A 17,668-nucleotide genomic window follows, 5' to 3' on the forward strand; every position below is an offset into this window, starting at 1 on the left:
AAAACAAAAACGAATTCATCTTAAATTACAGGCATACAGACAAGCTTTCTCAGCCCCAGAAATTCATCCTACATGTTGATTAATGATCAAACTACTAGAGCTTTAGCATGAAAAATGGGCTAGGCTTCAACTGAAGATTGCCTGTAGCTAATGATGCAGTGGAATGAACATTTTCATTCCAGCTAAACCATTCCTGTTCCTGTAAAAATAAAGAAATCCAATCTTGGGTTATGAAAAAGACTTGTTGAATTCTGCATATTTCTTGGGTTAAAATAATGCCCTGCATCTTAACAGACCTGTAAATGCAGAGTATTACCTGTGAAGTCAGACACCCATATGATTACACACATGTACACCCAGAGTTTAAATACTGAGGCGAGGTCAGGAAGAGAAACTGGTAAGCATAGCCTAGAATTTCACACCTATGGGCACATTACTGCTTAGTATAGATTTAACACAGCTCCTGTCCCAGGCTCAAAAATGTAAAATGCAATAAAAAAACCCCACAAGGAAGTGCAGTGGGCTGCACAGCATCTGCCTGGAGGGAAGGCTGACACAGGCACGGCTTGCCCGGAGATCTCCTTGTGGTTCAGCCCTGGCGCCATCAGTTGGGCTTGAACTCAAAAGCTGTGGAGGGAGGTCATTAAAAGTGATCCTGCACCACTGAAAGAGGCTGGGAAAGGATTCAGGCATATGCAAGGGAAGGGATGTGTCTCTCCAGCTCTGGTGATTTCCATTATGGAAACACAGCACTTTACAGCTTTTAACCTTTATGCCGCTGAAGTCAACTATCAACGTTCTTTACAATTTTGTTTTCATTTCAGCACATGAAATGCAAACTCCAGTTTGGGTAATGTCAACAGCACGTTCTCCCTTAAACCACAAGGAAGGTGCAGAGTTGAAAAAGCAGCACAAGGCAGAAAGCTGAGAAGTGGAATCACACACACACACAGTGATCCCACCAGCACGTTGGCTGGCCAGAACAGTGATTTTCAACACTATGGAACTCAGAGGGAGTGTGAGGGGAAGCCAGGAGGTTCAAACCATCCTGCTGGCTGCAGGGACAACTATTAAAAAAAATTAAGAGGAAAGTCAGACCCCAGAAAGAGCACAAGACACTGTGTTCCAACTCTAACCAGCTGAAGGAAAGTTTATATAAAAACAATCACTTTGTTAGTGACTCATAAGGAAAGAATCCCCAAGCTTTCTTCAGGGAAACCCCAGTAAATAACATGTCTAAAAACACATGAAGATGGTGCTGTCTGTTCTGTTACAATATTCAGTCCACATGATAAAACCTCTGGCAGAAGAACAACCTACTGAGCACAGATCCTTTTGGGAAACCCAAAACCCAGCAAGAACTGCTGTGGCTGCTTGCTAAGGCTGCCTCATATTCCAGCTCTTGTGTGACATGTCTAATCCAAACTGGGGGAAAGTGGGGGAAAAAAGGCTTTTTGTAACAGCTCCTCTGTTGACTACATGCAGGTGCACTCTCAAGATACATAAATGCCTGGATTTCAATGCAAATGCCTGGATTTCAATGCATTCTGCAGGTTTCAAACTAAATGTTATGCATTCAAATATCCTGCCACACCACATCCAAAGACACAGAGTGGAAAGGCCACTGCATCTCCCTCTGGAGCATCTTATGAGACACACAGGAGGCTGGGCAAAGAACAGTCCTCTGTCCAAAGAAGAGGTGGATACACTTTACAATGTAGAGCTTCTTTGACTATGAAAGGTTTTTTCCTTTTATTTTCTTTCTTCTCTCTCTCTTTTATGTTTTTTTAATTAGCACAACATTTTGGAAGAATGCATTTTTAAGCACATCTTCCAGCAAGAGACTTTAAACTCAGTCAATTTGTAAAAATATGAGAAATCACAGTGGTTTCCCAACAAATGACCAGATCTGAACACTGTGATGTCTGAACTTGGACTGAGTGGGAAATTCCAGGTAGGAATATTAACAGAAACATTCTGTGTCAAGCAGAGATTATGTTCTATAGCAAAATACTTAGTTTTTGAAGATACCCAAGAGGACTGAGTGGGAACATGGGAGCAACTCCTTGGACATTTTATCTCACTCTCTGATGAGTTTTTAGTCTCCATGTGAATGTGGACATGTTATTTTGTACTGGAAAGCTCCCCTGCCCAAAGTTATACCTTTACAACTAGAATAGAACATGTTTTAGTTTATTCTCAGCTGCTGTAGAGCCATAGCAGACTCCAGAAACTTTCCAGGATATAGCCAGAAAATTGTCAAGAAAATAATAGAAGGTTGAAAGCATTGAATGGTCATTCCCAAGGGGCTGAGAAGTTACCATAGAAAAGAGTGTTTTTACCCAAATGCTCAGCAACAAAAGCAGCAGCATCACCAATATTTGAACTGTAATTTTCCATTGTCAGCTGGGGGTTGAATTTGGAAGGAATGGGACATTTGTGACAATTTTCAGGTATTTGTGACCATAGCTGAATGTTCTTCTCCTTATGATGAAACATGTTTTATGAAAAGCTATGAACCATCATTCTACAGGCCACCAACACTGAAGAAGCATGAGCAGCTGCAAATAAGATATAAAGAACTCTTTAAATAAAAAGGGAGCATCTTTTAGGTCAAGTAAATCATTCCAACATCTCAAATGGAAGATTCAACTAAAAGGAGCATAGACAGGAAGACTTTGCCTGAAAAAACCCCAAGCAATGCATGGGAGAGGAACAGGTCACACTGAGAGCCTCACTAGAGAAAAGATGTGTATTTAAATATTCCGTTGGAGATCTGAGCCTCACTAGAGAAAAGATGTGTATTTAAATATTCCGTTGGAGATCTGAGTTCCTTTGCTTTGCTGCTCAAAGACAATTACCTAAGAGCCTGGCACTTCCAGGGATCCACTGGCAATGAAGAGAGAGTAAAGCAGTTCACAGTCAAGAGATCCAGACTTGGAAGGAATAATCAATGATTATTCCAAACACAAACTCCCAAAAATGCAATTCCCCAGTAGGAACCCATCAGAAAAGACCAGAATTCTGATAGGAAATATTGATGGTTCTATACACTAAAGGAAGCCCATCCAGTGTGCCTGAACAAAGACATTAACCAGGGTCTTGGAAAATAGACAGACACTCAGTCTTGGGTACACAGAAGGAGGGAGAACTTCATTGCATGCCCACATCTAGGATACTTCACAAGGATTATTGGTGTTTTATCACTTGAACAACTGACCCAACACATGCTTTTGAGCCATTTTCATACTCTAAGCTGAGGTGGTTCCACCATGTAAGGATGGACACTCGAATCAACAAGTGTCAAATTTCAGAGAAGAATTGAAGAGTGTCTGAGAAATAATCACAACAGGAGGATTCATCTCCTTTATATTTAAAAGACAGGAAGAAAGAAATCCCTGCATACTCAGAAGATGTTGGAGTGAGGTATTTTTAAAGAACAAATGTCCTTTGCTAGGCAGACCAGTGCCAAACAGGTAGTGTGCCCCAAACCCCTGTTTCTAGAAGCACTCTAGAGCTAGTGATAAACCTTTAACAAACAACACTGTCCTGCAATAATTCATTGATTCTCTCGTGCCATTCTTGGACTGCCAGGAACAATGTTCTTACTCTCAGTTTGTAAAATGGGATCCTGATCTGCAACTGCAACTTCTAGACAAATAGTATCTATTCCCAATATTAAAACCAGCTGCTGGAAAGGCATCATGCTGGGGCTTACAAAAGAAACTGCACAAAGAAGAGGGAGCTCAAGAAAATAAATGGGACATGGGGCAGAAATCACAGCCCCAGTGAGACAAAGACAGGATTGGTTCTACGAAAGGAGAACTTTATTTTAGCAGAACTCTAATCAGACTGGAAAAATCACTGGAAAAACCCAAACAGTCCCCAAAGTCATGCAACACTTAAGGACAACAGTCCCACTCACAACAGGTGGAATTCTCACTCTCTGAAGTGATGCCATTGACTTCCCCATGCTCATCTTCCAGCCTGACCATGGCCCAGCCTGGCTGAAATGAAACCATTTCTGAGCCCACACATTCACCCACCACATTAAGAGGTATTTTCTGTAGAGCAGTATATAAGAAAAGAGGGAGCGGATATTTTAAAATTATAAAGACAACTGAAGGTGAGGTTTCCTAAAGCAAGAGCCTTGATTTGCACCACACCAGGGGCAACCCAGGTGGTGTTAAGGACTGCAGACAGTTCTGCATTTTGGTCTCAGGAGAGAGACCACCACCTGTGTCAAAGCCCTCAGTGGAGAACAGCAGGGAACTCTGCCCACAGAGCTCCTTGGTGCACAGAGCCAACATGAGCACATATCTGGAGTGTTTGCAGCCACACCTAGAGGCACAGGTGATCTGAAAGAGAAGCTGAGCTTTTTGAGGATGCCTGTCCTGTATGCAGCTGCAAAAGTGGATAAAAGTTAAGCTAAAAAGAGCTAAGGTCAGTCCTTAGGAGAGCTAAGCACAATCTTACACTACTACTGAGAATTTGCTGTCTGAATCAGCCAGATAACCTTTAATAACTATAATTTAGAAATTTGGTACAGCAGTTGTTTCAAAGCCATGGTGATGAACAGCTCCATATTTGTACACAGTGCCAGCCCAACACAGCCAGGGACAGCTGGCCTGTGACTGCAAAGGCTTCTGTTCACTACAAGAAGGTTCCTGCTTCTACTGGAAGAGTATCTAGAACTGCAAATCAAGCAGTATTAAACCAAACTACAACTGAACATGAAATTACACTGCACAGGATTGATTTTTGTCATGGACTTTATCTTCCATTCTCTGGGTTAACTTCTTTACTTGATTTCCATAAATGCCCTTAGGTTTGCTGCCAGCCAGTTTAGAAACCCCAGCTGTTGAACAGGTCAAGATAATATTGTGCAGCAAATGCAACCAGAAAGTTTGAATATCTGCTGCTAAGGGATCTGATGGGGGCCTGACACTATGTGCTACTGCTCTTGGTAATTTTGTACCTTCCACCAATGAGCTTCTACCTAACTCAATAATGTGATCTGTTACCTGAACTCAGGAGCACATGCAATGGTAAATAATTCTCTCTTTTAATTATAAATTACTTGCTCATAGAAGAGGAAGAGCAGAGATTGAGTTTCAAAGAGAAGAATATAAAGGAAACAGAATGAGATCACTTGTTTCTCTGCTGCAGGAGCAGAGGCTTCAGGAACAAAGGTGTGAAAGTCACCCAAAAACTGGATTGATCAGACACCTGAACATGTCCATAGACAGCTCTTCCTAGTGGGAAATCACCATTCTCCAAAGCTGGCACTCCTGAGATATCAGTGTCACACACCAAACACAGAAGAACAGGGAAGACATCAAAGGCCCCAGTGGAGGAGTGACCACAGAACAGAACACATGACATCCTGGAAGGAGAGCTTTGGAACTAAAGAATGCAGCTCCAGAATGGAGGGGTTTACACCCTAAATAGGGCCTTGATTCTGACTCAGCACATGGAAGGTAATCCTAAACCTGTCTCCACAAAAAAGGTAGGTAGAGAAGGTTAAAGAAATCCAGGATGAACTATGTCAGAGTAGGCATTGCGTATCTTCAGTTTAGTCCAAAATACAGTCAGGGAAAGCAACATTCAGTTTCTCCTCATCATCTTGTTTTCCCTTCTAGATGAGAAAAAGGAGTATCTGGCTGTTCACCAGCTGCCCTCCACCCTCCTGTCCAATGATGACATTTCCTGTTACACTGTAAATGCTATGGAAGAGTGAGCCTGGTGACATTTTTGGCAGGGAAAAAAAAAATCAAATTTTTATTTACTCCTAATTTCTATTCAGCTTTTGTGCAATTACTGACTTAGAAGACAAGGAAGGTCTTTTAGGATTGTCCCAAACCCTTGTGATAGTTGTGTGTGATAGTTGTGTGTTTCCTCCTCTGCTCAGTCCCCCTCAGGGGTGATCCCACATGCCCTTCCTGACCACAGCTATTCCAAGAGCTGGAGCCACAGGGACTCAAGCTGCAGGTATCAGCCTGGGCTCCAAAGCACCTTTGTGGCTGAGATTAATACAGCACAGCCCAGAAACACCTTCCTCTCCTCCAGCCAACTTTCAGTGCTCATTGACCAGCTCTGGGAAAGCACCCTAAGAGTTTGGCCATGCTCACTGCCTTCCCCAGGGCAAACCTCACTGAATATCCAGAATGGGGCTAACATTCCTGAAACTTCACAGCCAGACAGCTTTCACCTTTCTGCAGAGTTTCATCAAAATCCCTCATTGGAGTAGAAGTGGTGTAAAAACTAGCTGCCCCATAAAAAATGAAGAATTTAAAAATATTTTCAGTATGCAGACGTCTTGCCAAAAGCACAGTAAAGAGCCCACCGTGAATACAGAAGAGAAATAAAAAATGTTTGCTCATTTCTAAATTTCCTGGAGTTTGCTTAATGTCAGCAGGCTCAGCTAAGAGCAGGAACATAAAACCCTGTGACAGCCATTGAACCCCCGACCCCAGCAGCAACTTTGCTCAGACTGCCTTTGGAACCACTCACAACATCAGCCTGCATCTTGTTACACTCCCTGCCACTGATGCAATCCTGTGAATCTCTTCTCCCCTGGCCATTTTTAACTCTCTCAGGACAGAAATTCTTTTACTCTTACAGGAATATGAAGCAGGGCTGCTCTGTTTCTTTGGCAACATTGGGGGAGCAAGGTTTCATCTTTTCAGCTTTTGTTTGAAGGAGTAAATATTTAGGAGAAGCAGAAGATAGCTTTCATCTGAAACATGTTTGCACATGCTTGGAGCAGCAGGCAGGGAGAAGGGGACTGGAAAACAGGCTGCCATTTCCTTGCCTGCCTGCCTTTGGACTGCCTCTGACCCAGCGTGTGCGCATGCACCCTCACCCCTGGGCTGCTCCTTTACACCAGCACTTCCTTGTAAAACCCAGCTCATCTGTTCAAAGCAATGACTGAAACACTGTCTATAAAATTATGGCATTTTTCCACTTGAAAAAAAAAATAAATTAACACTTCATTTAAAAGTTATTTTTAAACCTACTTGGCTTGAAGCCACCTTTAGTCACAAGTGAAATGAATTCTTCTTTTCCTAGAATTCAATGCCTTCCTTTTCTAAAATAGACTAGTTTAAAAAAAGTAAACTCAGTAAATGCAGAGTTTACACTTCTGACTACACTGTTTTGCCCTCTGACATATCAGCAGTTTGCTTTTCAACAAACCCAAACAAGTCTTTACTTTTTCTACTTCAGGGACTTGAGCAATGCCAGAGCAGAACCACTGGATCTGGCCAGGGCACCGGCAGAGCATCACCACAGCCTGGAACACAGTTATGTCTGGGAGGGAACTGAAGCCCTTGCAGAAACATGGCTAGACTTGAAAAGAAAGCACCAGAGCTTTATTCCAGTGTGAGACACCTCCAGCTTCTGGCACTGCCCCTGCATTTACAGGGAAGAGCCAAGCACCAAACACATGAACTGAGAGCACTGCTGTCATACATGCAGGGAGAATGAGGATCCTGACTTCACTATGTTCCCATTTTCCAGGACTGTCTCAAGAGACAGGAGGACATCTGGACTCCTTAATGAAGTAGCTGATCTGGAATTTGGGTTTAGTAACACTAACTCCCCTTTAAATAAAATAAAAAGTTTTTAAAAAATGGGGAGAGGAAAGAAAGACTTTAAGCCATTAATATGTCACCAAAAAGTATTTGAAGCACCAACAGGCAAACTGACCTGACAGGAAGAGTATTTTCCTTCTCTTTTCAGGGGGACTCTGCTTTTCCCAAAGAGAAAATGCCAGCTAAATTACACTGATTTTATATTCAGTGACCATTTCCAGGCTCAGCATTATCTGCACAGTGACAACTTCACTGAGATGTGAATATGGAGTTCATAGACTTTAGTTTTACACATTCTGTAAAGGGTATCAGCAAGAACAGCAATGCAAAATAATTAGAAATGCAAGAAATTTATAGTCACTATATGTAAAAAGGAATTTAAAGAGATTTTGGTTTTCCAAGTCAAAGTTTCTCAAGTCTGAGATCAGCATTTAAGTGTTTGGTACTTTAAATCAAGTAGAAATTATTGGCTAACTCAGGGCTTAATGATGACAAAGAAAAGGTGACTTTTTATATTAAAAAGTGGTACTTTAAGCTTTTGAGACTTTTCTGTTGCTTCTGTTTTATTGCTTGACTGCCAAGAGATTCAGAATTAAAATTTCCAAAGGTCCCAGCATCTATCTACTCTTTAACCTAACAGTGTTAGAAGCCCATGGAGGTGGACTCTGGGAGAATGGTTCAGGTTTTGGTATTGTTTTCAAACAGCAGCAGCTGGAGGGCTGTTTTGAGGGGATTTGGTTTTTAAATGGGGATAAAGAAGGTGCACAGGGTAAGCAGCAAATCCCCAGTGGTGGGTTAGGACAGTCAGAAGCTCTCAGCTCCTCTGTCTTCAGCAGCTGGGCTGAAGCACAGTGCTCTGCACAACCCTGGACAATTCTGCACTCATTCCCCATGCTAGGCTGTGGAGCTCAGCGTTAATATTAGCAAAATGCAGCTTGCCAACATGTGCTAGCTGAATGAGGTAGGTCTCCATTACCTCATTCCACACGACCCTTTTACAGATTTTATCCAACAAAGCTTCTGAAGATATATTTATCTTTAACCATGTGAGAAATCTCACTTACAGTAATGATTGTGCAACAATAAAAAGTAAAAATAAAAATGATTAGTAGTCCGCTGACGATTATAAACCCTCTTCACTTCCCTTCCTCCCCCTTTTTCTTACAGACTCATTACTCCAATGTTTATTTTTACTTTTGTAAGTCCAAGAGTGCAAAGCTAAAGGCAGAGGTATAAAAGAGGCCACAGTCTGAAGGGATGGGTGAGTCCAGGATTGTGACATGTGAACACAGGGCAGGATCCAGTGCAGGAACAGCACACTGGGCAGCTCTGGAGGAGGGTTCCAGCTCTGGGAGCAACCCAGGAAAGCTGGGCCAGGACAGGAAGGAAGGATCCTGCAGCTTTTCACCATAAAGTTGCATTAGAAGCTTTAAGACACTGCCATTGTCAATCTGCCTTTCCTCTCCCCCCTGACCTCTTCTCAGAAACTCTCTGGTCACCTCTCAGGTTTATCCATGTCAGTTCCCAGCTCCACTAGGTACAGAAATCTCAATACTGTGGGGTTTGAGTCTCTGCAGGCAGCTGCAGGTTGGTTCTATCTGTCCAGCTGGGATCAGGAATGATCTGTGTGGAGGAGAAGATGATGAGACACAAATCCTTACAAGGAACTGGGTCAAAGAGAAAGACCAGGATGGTTTCCTGGAGATTTCTTTTGGAGTTCTAGATGGCAACCCAGGCCAGATGGAGTTTCTGAACATACAGCAAGAACTGCCCTTGGCTCAGAGTGAAGGAAGAGCTAAGAGCTCCCAAATCCTCACATCTCACAGGCTTCTCCTCTCCCTGCTCACGGGTGTCCTGCTGGAATCTGTCAGCTGCAGCTGGTGCTGAGCTCCCTGGGGTGCCCCACAGCTCACAGCTCTGCAGAACAGAGCAGGTCCATGCAGCTCCTGCCCTCCACACTCACTTTGGGCCAGCCCCAAGAGCTCAGTGTGTCCCATCTCTCCCCATTTCCCTTCACAGAGCATCTACAGTCTCCTCTGAGATCACAGCAGCATCCCCTGCAGCAGCAAAGCCCTAAGCCAGCATGTTGTAAAGAAACATTATAAACACTACCTTGACATTTTAGTGTACACAGTTAACATTTACATTTCACACCACCTCCTATGTAAAGTGCCTCTCTCCATGCCATCAATTCCCTAATTCTCTTAACCCCTCTGCACCCAACACTAAGAGCACCTTTTCTCAGGCAGGCCAACAAAACAGAGTATTTTTGGTGCTTCTGAGCTCAGCCACTGTGGAGAGAGGAAACCAGTTAAAACCAGTTTAATCAGTTTTGACCCACTGTGGTAAAAAACTGGTTAAAAATACAAAAATTAGAAGCAGACAAAATTCCCCAACCGTCAAAATCTTTAAAACCCACCTGGGTGTTTCCCAAATATCCCAGAAAGCTTCCAGCTCATAAAGAGATGCTGCAGGCAATTTTCAAAGGCTGCTTTCAACATTTGCTCTGGAGCATCTTTTAATGCTCCAGATTCACCTTCCTAAGGGTTAATATACCAAAACAGGAAGGAGGGGGGGAAAAAAGTCACAAAAGCTGTATGACTCCTTTCTGAGGTATGACAAACTCTCTCTGCATCTTATTCCAAAGTGTGAGATGTGCAACTTCCATTCTTAAGCTCAGTAAAAATGGCATTAAAAAGTCCTAACCCTGGGAACTGCATGATTATTCGTTTATCAGATCAACATCAGCAAAACTGTCTTTTTATGTGCTGCTTACTTTCAAAAAAAACCCCTACCACGCATATTTCAGTTCTCCCTCTCCACACCCCACACCCTTCTGCTGCTGTCCAGCTGGAACACATCAAGGGTCTAGAAGCCAAGTCAAATGTTGACCCCACCCTCCTCCATCCATTTTAAGGCACCTTCAAAGCCAGTACACTGATCTAGTTCAGCTTAGCCAACAACGCCAGCAAATCTGTTATTTAAGACTTTAGTGCTGGGTTTTTATAACTGCCCATTAATACAAGCTTTGATGTATGGTCAAAAAAGCCAGCTGTAATGAGTTTCATCAGACTGTAGTAACCTTTCCTCAGAAGGTCTTTATTACTATACCTTCATCATCTTTGGGCCCAATACTTTTATAGAAGCATTCTTACTGAACCTCCTTAAAACCAGCTCAGCAACACTTAACACTCTTTCCCCAAAATTAAAACAAAGAGCCAGTTATAGTTTTTCTTGAAGATACTTTTGCACCCACATTTTAATGATATTTTGCTGTTAAGAGCATGCAGGCAATAGCTGTGTGAACTAAAAGACAAACTAATTTTCATTACAAAGTCCTTCAGACAGGATACAAAAGGATTTTGTAAAAGGACAAACAACTTACTTTGTTGCTCCCCTTTGCAGGATGCAGCACAGAAGAAAGAGGGGGAAAAAAGAAATATTAGTTATATTTATTTTACATGCATTCAGCCTAACTTGTACAGTTCTGGAAGTGGCTCAAACCAAATGAGGAACTGACTCAGGGAACATTCACTGAATCCTGCAGTCAGACAGCTTCCAGGGGAACACAGGACATTCACAAAGGACTTAAATGTTCAGCAGGGCTGTTTTCCTCACTGCACAAACATTCTGACCCAGTGCAAACCAGGAGCAGCTCCTGGGAAGTCGCTGGACAAAAATACAAGGGAGAAGAAAAGAAGGCCTGGAGTGATGGATGGGATGGGATGGGATGGGATGGGATGGGATGGGATGGGATGGGATGGGATGGGATGGGATGGGATGGGATGGGATGGGATGGGATGGGATGGGATGGGATGGGATGGGATGGGATGGGATGGCAGCCAGAGGGATTTTCATGTGTTGCTAACACTGAACTTCCAGTACTCAAAGCAACCAGCTGGGCTGAGCCTTCCACGACAGCCATTCCCCACAACTTGCCAGCTAATGGAAAGTTTCAAGATTCAAAGCATTTTAAAAACCAAATGTTGAATTTTTAGATTAGTAATAAAAATTAGGAGGAGATGGCAATGGGGAGCACCGGGGGGAGAAGGAATGGGCGGTGCTAACAAGGTAAATTGTGCACAGCAGTTACGACAAACATCTGGGCTATTATTTTGGTTTAATTGCGAGTTTTGCCATGAGCTGGCATGAACAGTGTATATTATACAGTGGGAAGGCAGCCAAAATAAACACCAGCCTACACCAGTTGAGAAATACAGTCTGGAAAGGTTAGTCACAACGTTGTAGTCATTTTTTAACAAAAAAAGGAGGGTTTTGGATGCATTGCTCCAGAAAGCCAGCAGCAAAGTCAGCTGGTAAATGGATATCCCATTTCAAAGTGAATTGGCCACAGGATGATTTATATCAAGCAAGCTGACTTGCATATGGGTTGGAAAAATAAAAACACTGATTCATTGCTATCTGGGTGGCTGTCAAAGCCCACGGCCTCACAAAGGCAAAGGGATTGGGAAGGAGGGGACTTGGAAACTGCAGAGAATTCAGAGCAACACTGAGGGCTGAGCAGAGGTAATTCATGGGACAGTGAATATGGGAACACAGTCACTGTGCATCCCCATGGACAGAGGGACAGGGAAAACAAGCACAATGAGGCAAGGAAATGGAGGAAGGGGGTGATATATGGCCTTTAAAATATTAATGAGATTTGCTTAGGCAAAAAAGAAAGATTATAAATCTAGAACCTTGGACTTTAGCTTACAGGATTAAATGAACAGCAGAGAATCCATATTAGTGGCAGCAAGTACTGAACCCCATCACCACTGTAATCAAACAACTGTATCTAACACTACTATAAAAAATCAGCAGAAAATGAATATTCTTAGATTCTTAGTTGAGAGATTTGTCCTTGGTGAGAACTCAGAACACAGCTCTTTAATCAGTGCCAGATTCTTACTTCTCCTTTAGTTTTCATTTCCAAGCAGCAATTCTGCTTCTGGTGCCAAAGCCCTGAATACTCAGAGTTCCCAGATGTGCCTCACAGGTAAAAGACAAAGAAGTTCACTCTGGGAAGGGGCTTGGGCACCTCTTTGCCTTTTCAACTCTGGGATCGTGAAGTTGGGGGGAAGCACTGAAGTAAAATTTGAGTTGCTGCCATTTCCTGGCAGTCTCTCCTACCTAAAAACATGGTCTATGAATCTTTGAAGGAGAATAAAAGACTGGGGGCTGTCTCTAAAACAATTTTATATTGTCAGAGGAAGGTGTGAAACTGAGGAGCATACACAGGATTTTCATGAAATGCTGTTCATTTTTATTTAGGATTCACTGGATCTTCTAAGGTACCTGGAGCTTTGGAGATTTTGTTTTGCAAAATTCAAAACTCTGAACAGCAGACTCACAGTCCACATTTGAACCTCCTAAGGAATAAAGTTTTGGAGGCCTAGAGTAGCACAGAGCATCTTTGATGAACAGCTTGATAAACTACTGGGCAAATTTCAAACTACAGGCATTTGGAACAATAATATTTACTCTTTTATAATGTAAAGATAATTCCAGCTCAAAGGAGAACTGTATTTTGACTCCCTTCTACTTCTTTCAAGGAAGTCTCTCATCTTGCATCTAAGACTCTTTTGACAGACCAACTTTAAACAAAACCAAGAATTCTTTATAAACATATTTTGAATACCAAGTATTTTTAGGGAGAAGGGAAAGACAGGAAGACAGAAGAGAAGTTCAGAAATCCAACTAGTCTGTCTTGTTTAAGGATAAAGCACCAGGTATACCAATATGTTAAAAACATCACAGAACACAAGATTGAACCAGAGGTAGCAAGAGGTTTTTGTGAAATCATCATTAAAACCCAAGCAAGAAAAAACCAAAGCAACACAGAATATTGGTCCAAGTTATTAATTAGGTAACCCCTCATAACAAATCCTTGTTACTTAGCTTCTGATATTCTTAGGTAGGAACAGAACTACTGGAACAGGCAACATATGAAAAGTCACCAACACTGTTTCACTTTCTAAAAGTAAAGTCTCAGATACCTGATAGGTCTCCTGTTAAATGTATATTTTCACTATTCTCTAAAAAAACATCATTACCATCATCACTCTTTATTTCTATAATAACTGGAGAATCCACTAGTATAAGAATTTCTTGTTTATCTTTTTATGGCAGTCTTGAAACTCTGCATGAACAAATCCTGAAGGAGATGCAGACAGAATTGTACTGGAAGCCATGCAGGCATCACAACCAGGGGAAGAAAAAGATGAAGAGAGAAGACAGCACAAGACCCTGGACTGAAGGAACCTGGCCTTCCCATGGAAAACAATCAGGAAGAAGAGCAAATTCATGAGAATCAAAGCATCATTCCTCAGAGCAGATCTTCCGCCAAAGGCATCCAGCACTCACTGCAGAAAGGTGAGCTGTGAATTACAGAAACTTTAAAGGCTCAAATGCCAGGTATTTCTGCTAGTCAGCCTTCCCTTTGGATACATCTCAAACCTTCACTTGAAGTAAAACACCAAGATATCCAGGTCCAAAAAATATTAAATAGTAGCTGGACATATTCTGTTTCCCAACTTTCTGTCATTTCTAGTAAATGAATAGAGGCTTTTTTATTGTATCCTGTTCAATTTGCTCCACATGATGATTAGCTGAGTAAAATTGCCTTTGGAAAGGTTTAGCATGTGTTTCATGCACAAAAAATGATGCAGTGAATAAGTAAAATAAATATACATGATTGCCTGGAATGCTTCTGTCAGTTCTGTAATCCAGACCTTGAGGGAATAAACTCTTCAAAGCACATCTTTACCTTAGAAAACATTAATAGAAACAATGAAGCTCAGGAAACCCCAAATTGCTCAATGCTTCTACTACACAGATCCAATGAAAAACATGTTGGAAGCTTTGGTTTGTGGTCGGTTGGGTTTTCTACACTGAGGTTTGACGCACAAATTGGTCTTAAAATATTTCATTATGAATATTTTAGAATTACCACAGTACAATGAAAAAGCTGCTCTTTGTTGAGATATCTGCATCAGACACTGTGTTTTCCCAGATGATACAGTTGTTTTTTTGGACTCAAACAGAGCAGCTACTGGCAAAGCAGAGAGCTTTAACTTACTGAGGATTTATCAGGATAGACACCGGCTCGTAGCAGAGATGCCTTCCAGCTATCCACCTCCTCTTGGGAGTCACAGGCTAGCTCAAGGAAACGGTAATCCTTGTAAACATTCCTAGAACAAAGAGCACCACATTGTAAAACTAACATTTTACTGCTCTCTATCATGCACACAGCATTTAAAATTAAAAATCATTTGGGATCAGGAATTACTCGGTAATTGTTGTGCACAACAGACTTTATGGGACAGGTGCTTGTTTGATAATTACATGGAGTACTTAAAAATATCTTTGAATGTGACAGCACAGCTCTGGAAATAATAATCACCTAAAAGCACTGTGAAACTACTTAAAATCAATTTTCCTGCTTTTGCTAAAACAGAGCACTTTTAGGGGAGAAAAGAGTGTTGTGATGAAGACGACAAACACATAAGACATGCCAACATAACAGCACAGCTTGTGACGGATTGCTGCTGTAACCAATAAATACCAAAATCATCACTGATGCAACTTCTTCCCATGTGAAGTCCTTTCAGTCCAGTTTATACCCTTTCCAGGTTTTAGACATCATCAGTAAAAGAGGAAAAAACCAGCAATGATAATCAAGATATTTTTAAACAAACAAAACAAACCACAGATGTCTCTCATCATAGTCAGAAAACTGGGACATGTTTAAATCAAATCTCTTACAGGTAGTTCACATAATGAGATAAATACAGGGAATCACTTAATGGAAGAAAAGAGAAAGGAGGGAAAATACATCTGTAGGAAGGTGGTGCTTGTAAATTCTTCAGTACACAGAACAGATTTTCCCCTCATGGTTTAGCCATTAGTTTCTGAATTCCAATTCTATACACAGAGCAGATCACTGTAAATTTGTCAGCCAACAGTCTTTTTAGGAAAGGCCACAAGCTCAGCTGAAAAGGGTTAGGAAAGCACATTTTGCTAGATCTTAACAGTTGCACAAGGATCAATCTTCCATCCCAACCAGACTGTTGTTTTCCCTCAGCAAGCTGTGCAGGAGAGGGGATGACAGAGATTGCTTCACTCTCAATGACAAGGGGCCTTTGGTTTCATTTCTCCCACATATTCTGAGAGAGAAAAAAACCAGAATTCACTGTAGAACAAGGAAATAAAGCTGTTATTGTCACTGCCTAGACAAATTTCTTTAGCATTTGGGGACTGGTGGGATTTCACTGCCACACTGCTGGAACACAACTGACTTGATGTAATTCCCACTCACAGCAGTGATTCTCTCTTAACCAGCAATGGCACCAGGCACCTCACAGCCTTGCTTTTTAGGGGCAGGAAACAGGTTAAAAAAAGGTGAAAAAAGTGGAATTGAACCTGAGCAAGAAGCAGCCATGACACCAAATCATTAAATTATCACCTATGAAACCACAGCACAGCAACCAGAGCACACCCACCCTGAAGAGAGCAAAATGTGGTAATTTTTAGCACGCTCATAGGTTGAATTCAAAACTGCAAAGAATAAAGAATATACTCAGAATTATTTCCTTACATTGGTGATTCAATTCTCACCAAATTCAAAGGGTAAATCTGAGCACCAGGCTTGCACTGGTGCAAAAAGCCAGGCTGGAGGTGCCACCAGGGCATTTCCTTCCCACAGAAACCAGCTCCAAAGGTCACAAAGAGGCACTAATGGGCCTGACCCTACAGTTTAGCCAAAGCCACTGACAGGATGAATAACTGAAAGCTCTGTGGATTCTTTTATTGATTGAGAAATTTAAAATTAATCTTTTTTCTCCCCCGACTCCAAAAATACTAATCCTGTCTTAAAGCAAATAATAGCCTGGATAACCTTATCAGATGCTGTTACCTTAAACTGAGCAAATACCTGAATTTTATTCAATTTGCAATATTGTGGAACTCCAAGACAGAATTTACTGAACAAAAAAAAAAAAAAAAGTCAATTAAAATAAATTTAAAAGAAAAAGGAAAAAAAAAGGAAGCATAATGAAATTGCCAGAGGAAAAAGTGTTTTAATTTATTGTTAGGAGAAACTTTTACTGAGATAAGCTTCTCTGGCTAAGATAATGAAGCAGCTATAACTTTGAAGAACTAGGAATCTGAAATGGTAAAAGGGTACTCTCAGCAAAGATGACTAAAAATAACAATAGAGCAAATAAAGGCTGTAAAACATAGTGATAGGGAAGTTCCAAAAACACTTATCTGCAAGAGCAAAACAACATGACACCAGCTTGTGAAAACATTTTTTCAGGCCTGTCATGTTCTATATTACACTTTTTGGCATTTTGTGGCTTGCTGCAAGCAGCGTGGCTGTGTGAGCAGGGATTTCAGCCAGGCACTCGGAAGACGTGGGAGCTGGCAGTCCTGCATTCTGTCCCTGTGCCAGGATTCTCCTGGGGCTGGGGACACCTCATGGCCAGCAGCTGATGTCCCCACATCCCCCAGGTCCTCCTATCTCCCTGTAGGATCTCAGAGCTCTTTTTTGTGCAGCTGATTCTATTCCACCACCACTGCCAAAGACGCAGCAGGTGTGAGGGACTGAAGGATGCACACCCTGAGTGCTCCCAGCATTGTCCCAGCAGGGCAGGTGAGGGATGCTTGTCTCCCAGCTGGATTCCTTGCTGCTAGACTGCCCCTGCCTGTCTTTCTCCCAGAAAGGCTGACAAGCATAGGAACTTTTCAAAGGGAAAAAAAAGCCAAAGTAACTTCTTTCAGTAACTTCTGAAAAGAGTGTGTCCTTTTCCTGTTACCAGTGGAATCTTACAAAAACACATTAACATGTTTTACTCATTAGGAATGCACTGGCGTCTCATGGAAAGCTGTAAAAACCTTCTTGAAAACAATTCAGATTTTCTGTTTTCTTCTCTCTTCCACTTCTTAAAATTGCTGAAGCCATCAGCACAGCACCAGTTACTACTCAAGCCTCACCTAGGTTCTCCATATGGAATGCTGTGAAGTCTTGTTCTCACCCTCACCTCTAGAGCAGCTAAATGGGATGTTGGACA

The 17,668-nt window shown here is 41.8% G+C and overlaps 1 protein-coding gene across 8 annotated transcripts in view; it reads right to left on the bottom strand.

Moving 5' to 3' along the window:
- DNM3 (dynamin 3) overlaps nucleotides 1-17,668 on the bottom strand; it is a 174,674-nt gene that overhangs the window by 42,105 nt on the left and 114,901 nt on the right. For 5 of the 8 annotated variants that reach the window (XM_064720172.1, XM_064720171.1, XM_064720168.1 and 2 more), the window contains 2 exons: nucleotides 14,677-14,788; nucleotides 10,981-10,992 (listed from right to left, as the gene is read on the bottom strand). In XM_064720172.1, the coding sequence (XP_064576242.1) occupies nucleotides 10,981-10,992; nucleotides 14,677-14,788 (124 nt within the window). The remainder of the gene's footprint in view (nucleotides 1-10,980; nucleotides 10,993-14,676; nucleotides 14,789-17,668) is intronic. The other 3 variants (XM_064720173.1, XM_064720170.1, XM_064720169.1) reach the window with 1 other exon arrangement.

The sequence above is a fragment of the Zonotrichia leucophrys genome, chromosome 8 (assembly GCF_028769735.1).
Source record: "Zonotrichia leucophrys gambelii isolate GWCS_2022_RI chromosome 8, RI_Zleu_2.0, whole genome shotgun sequence".
In the NCBI taxonomy this organism is placed as follows: Eukaryota; Metazoa; Chordata; class Aves; order Passeriformes; family Passerellidae; genus Zonotrichia; species Zonotrichia leucophrys.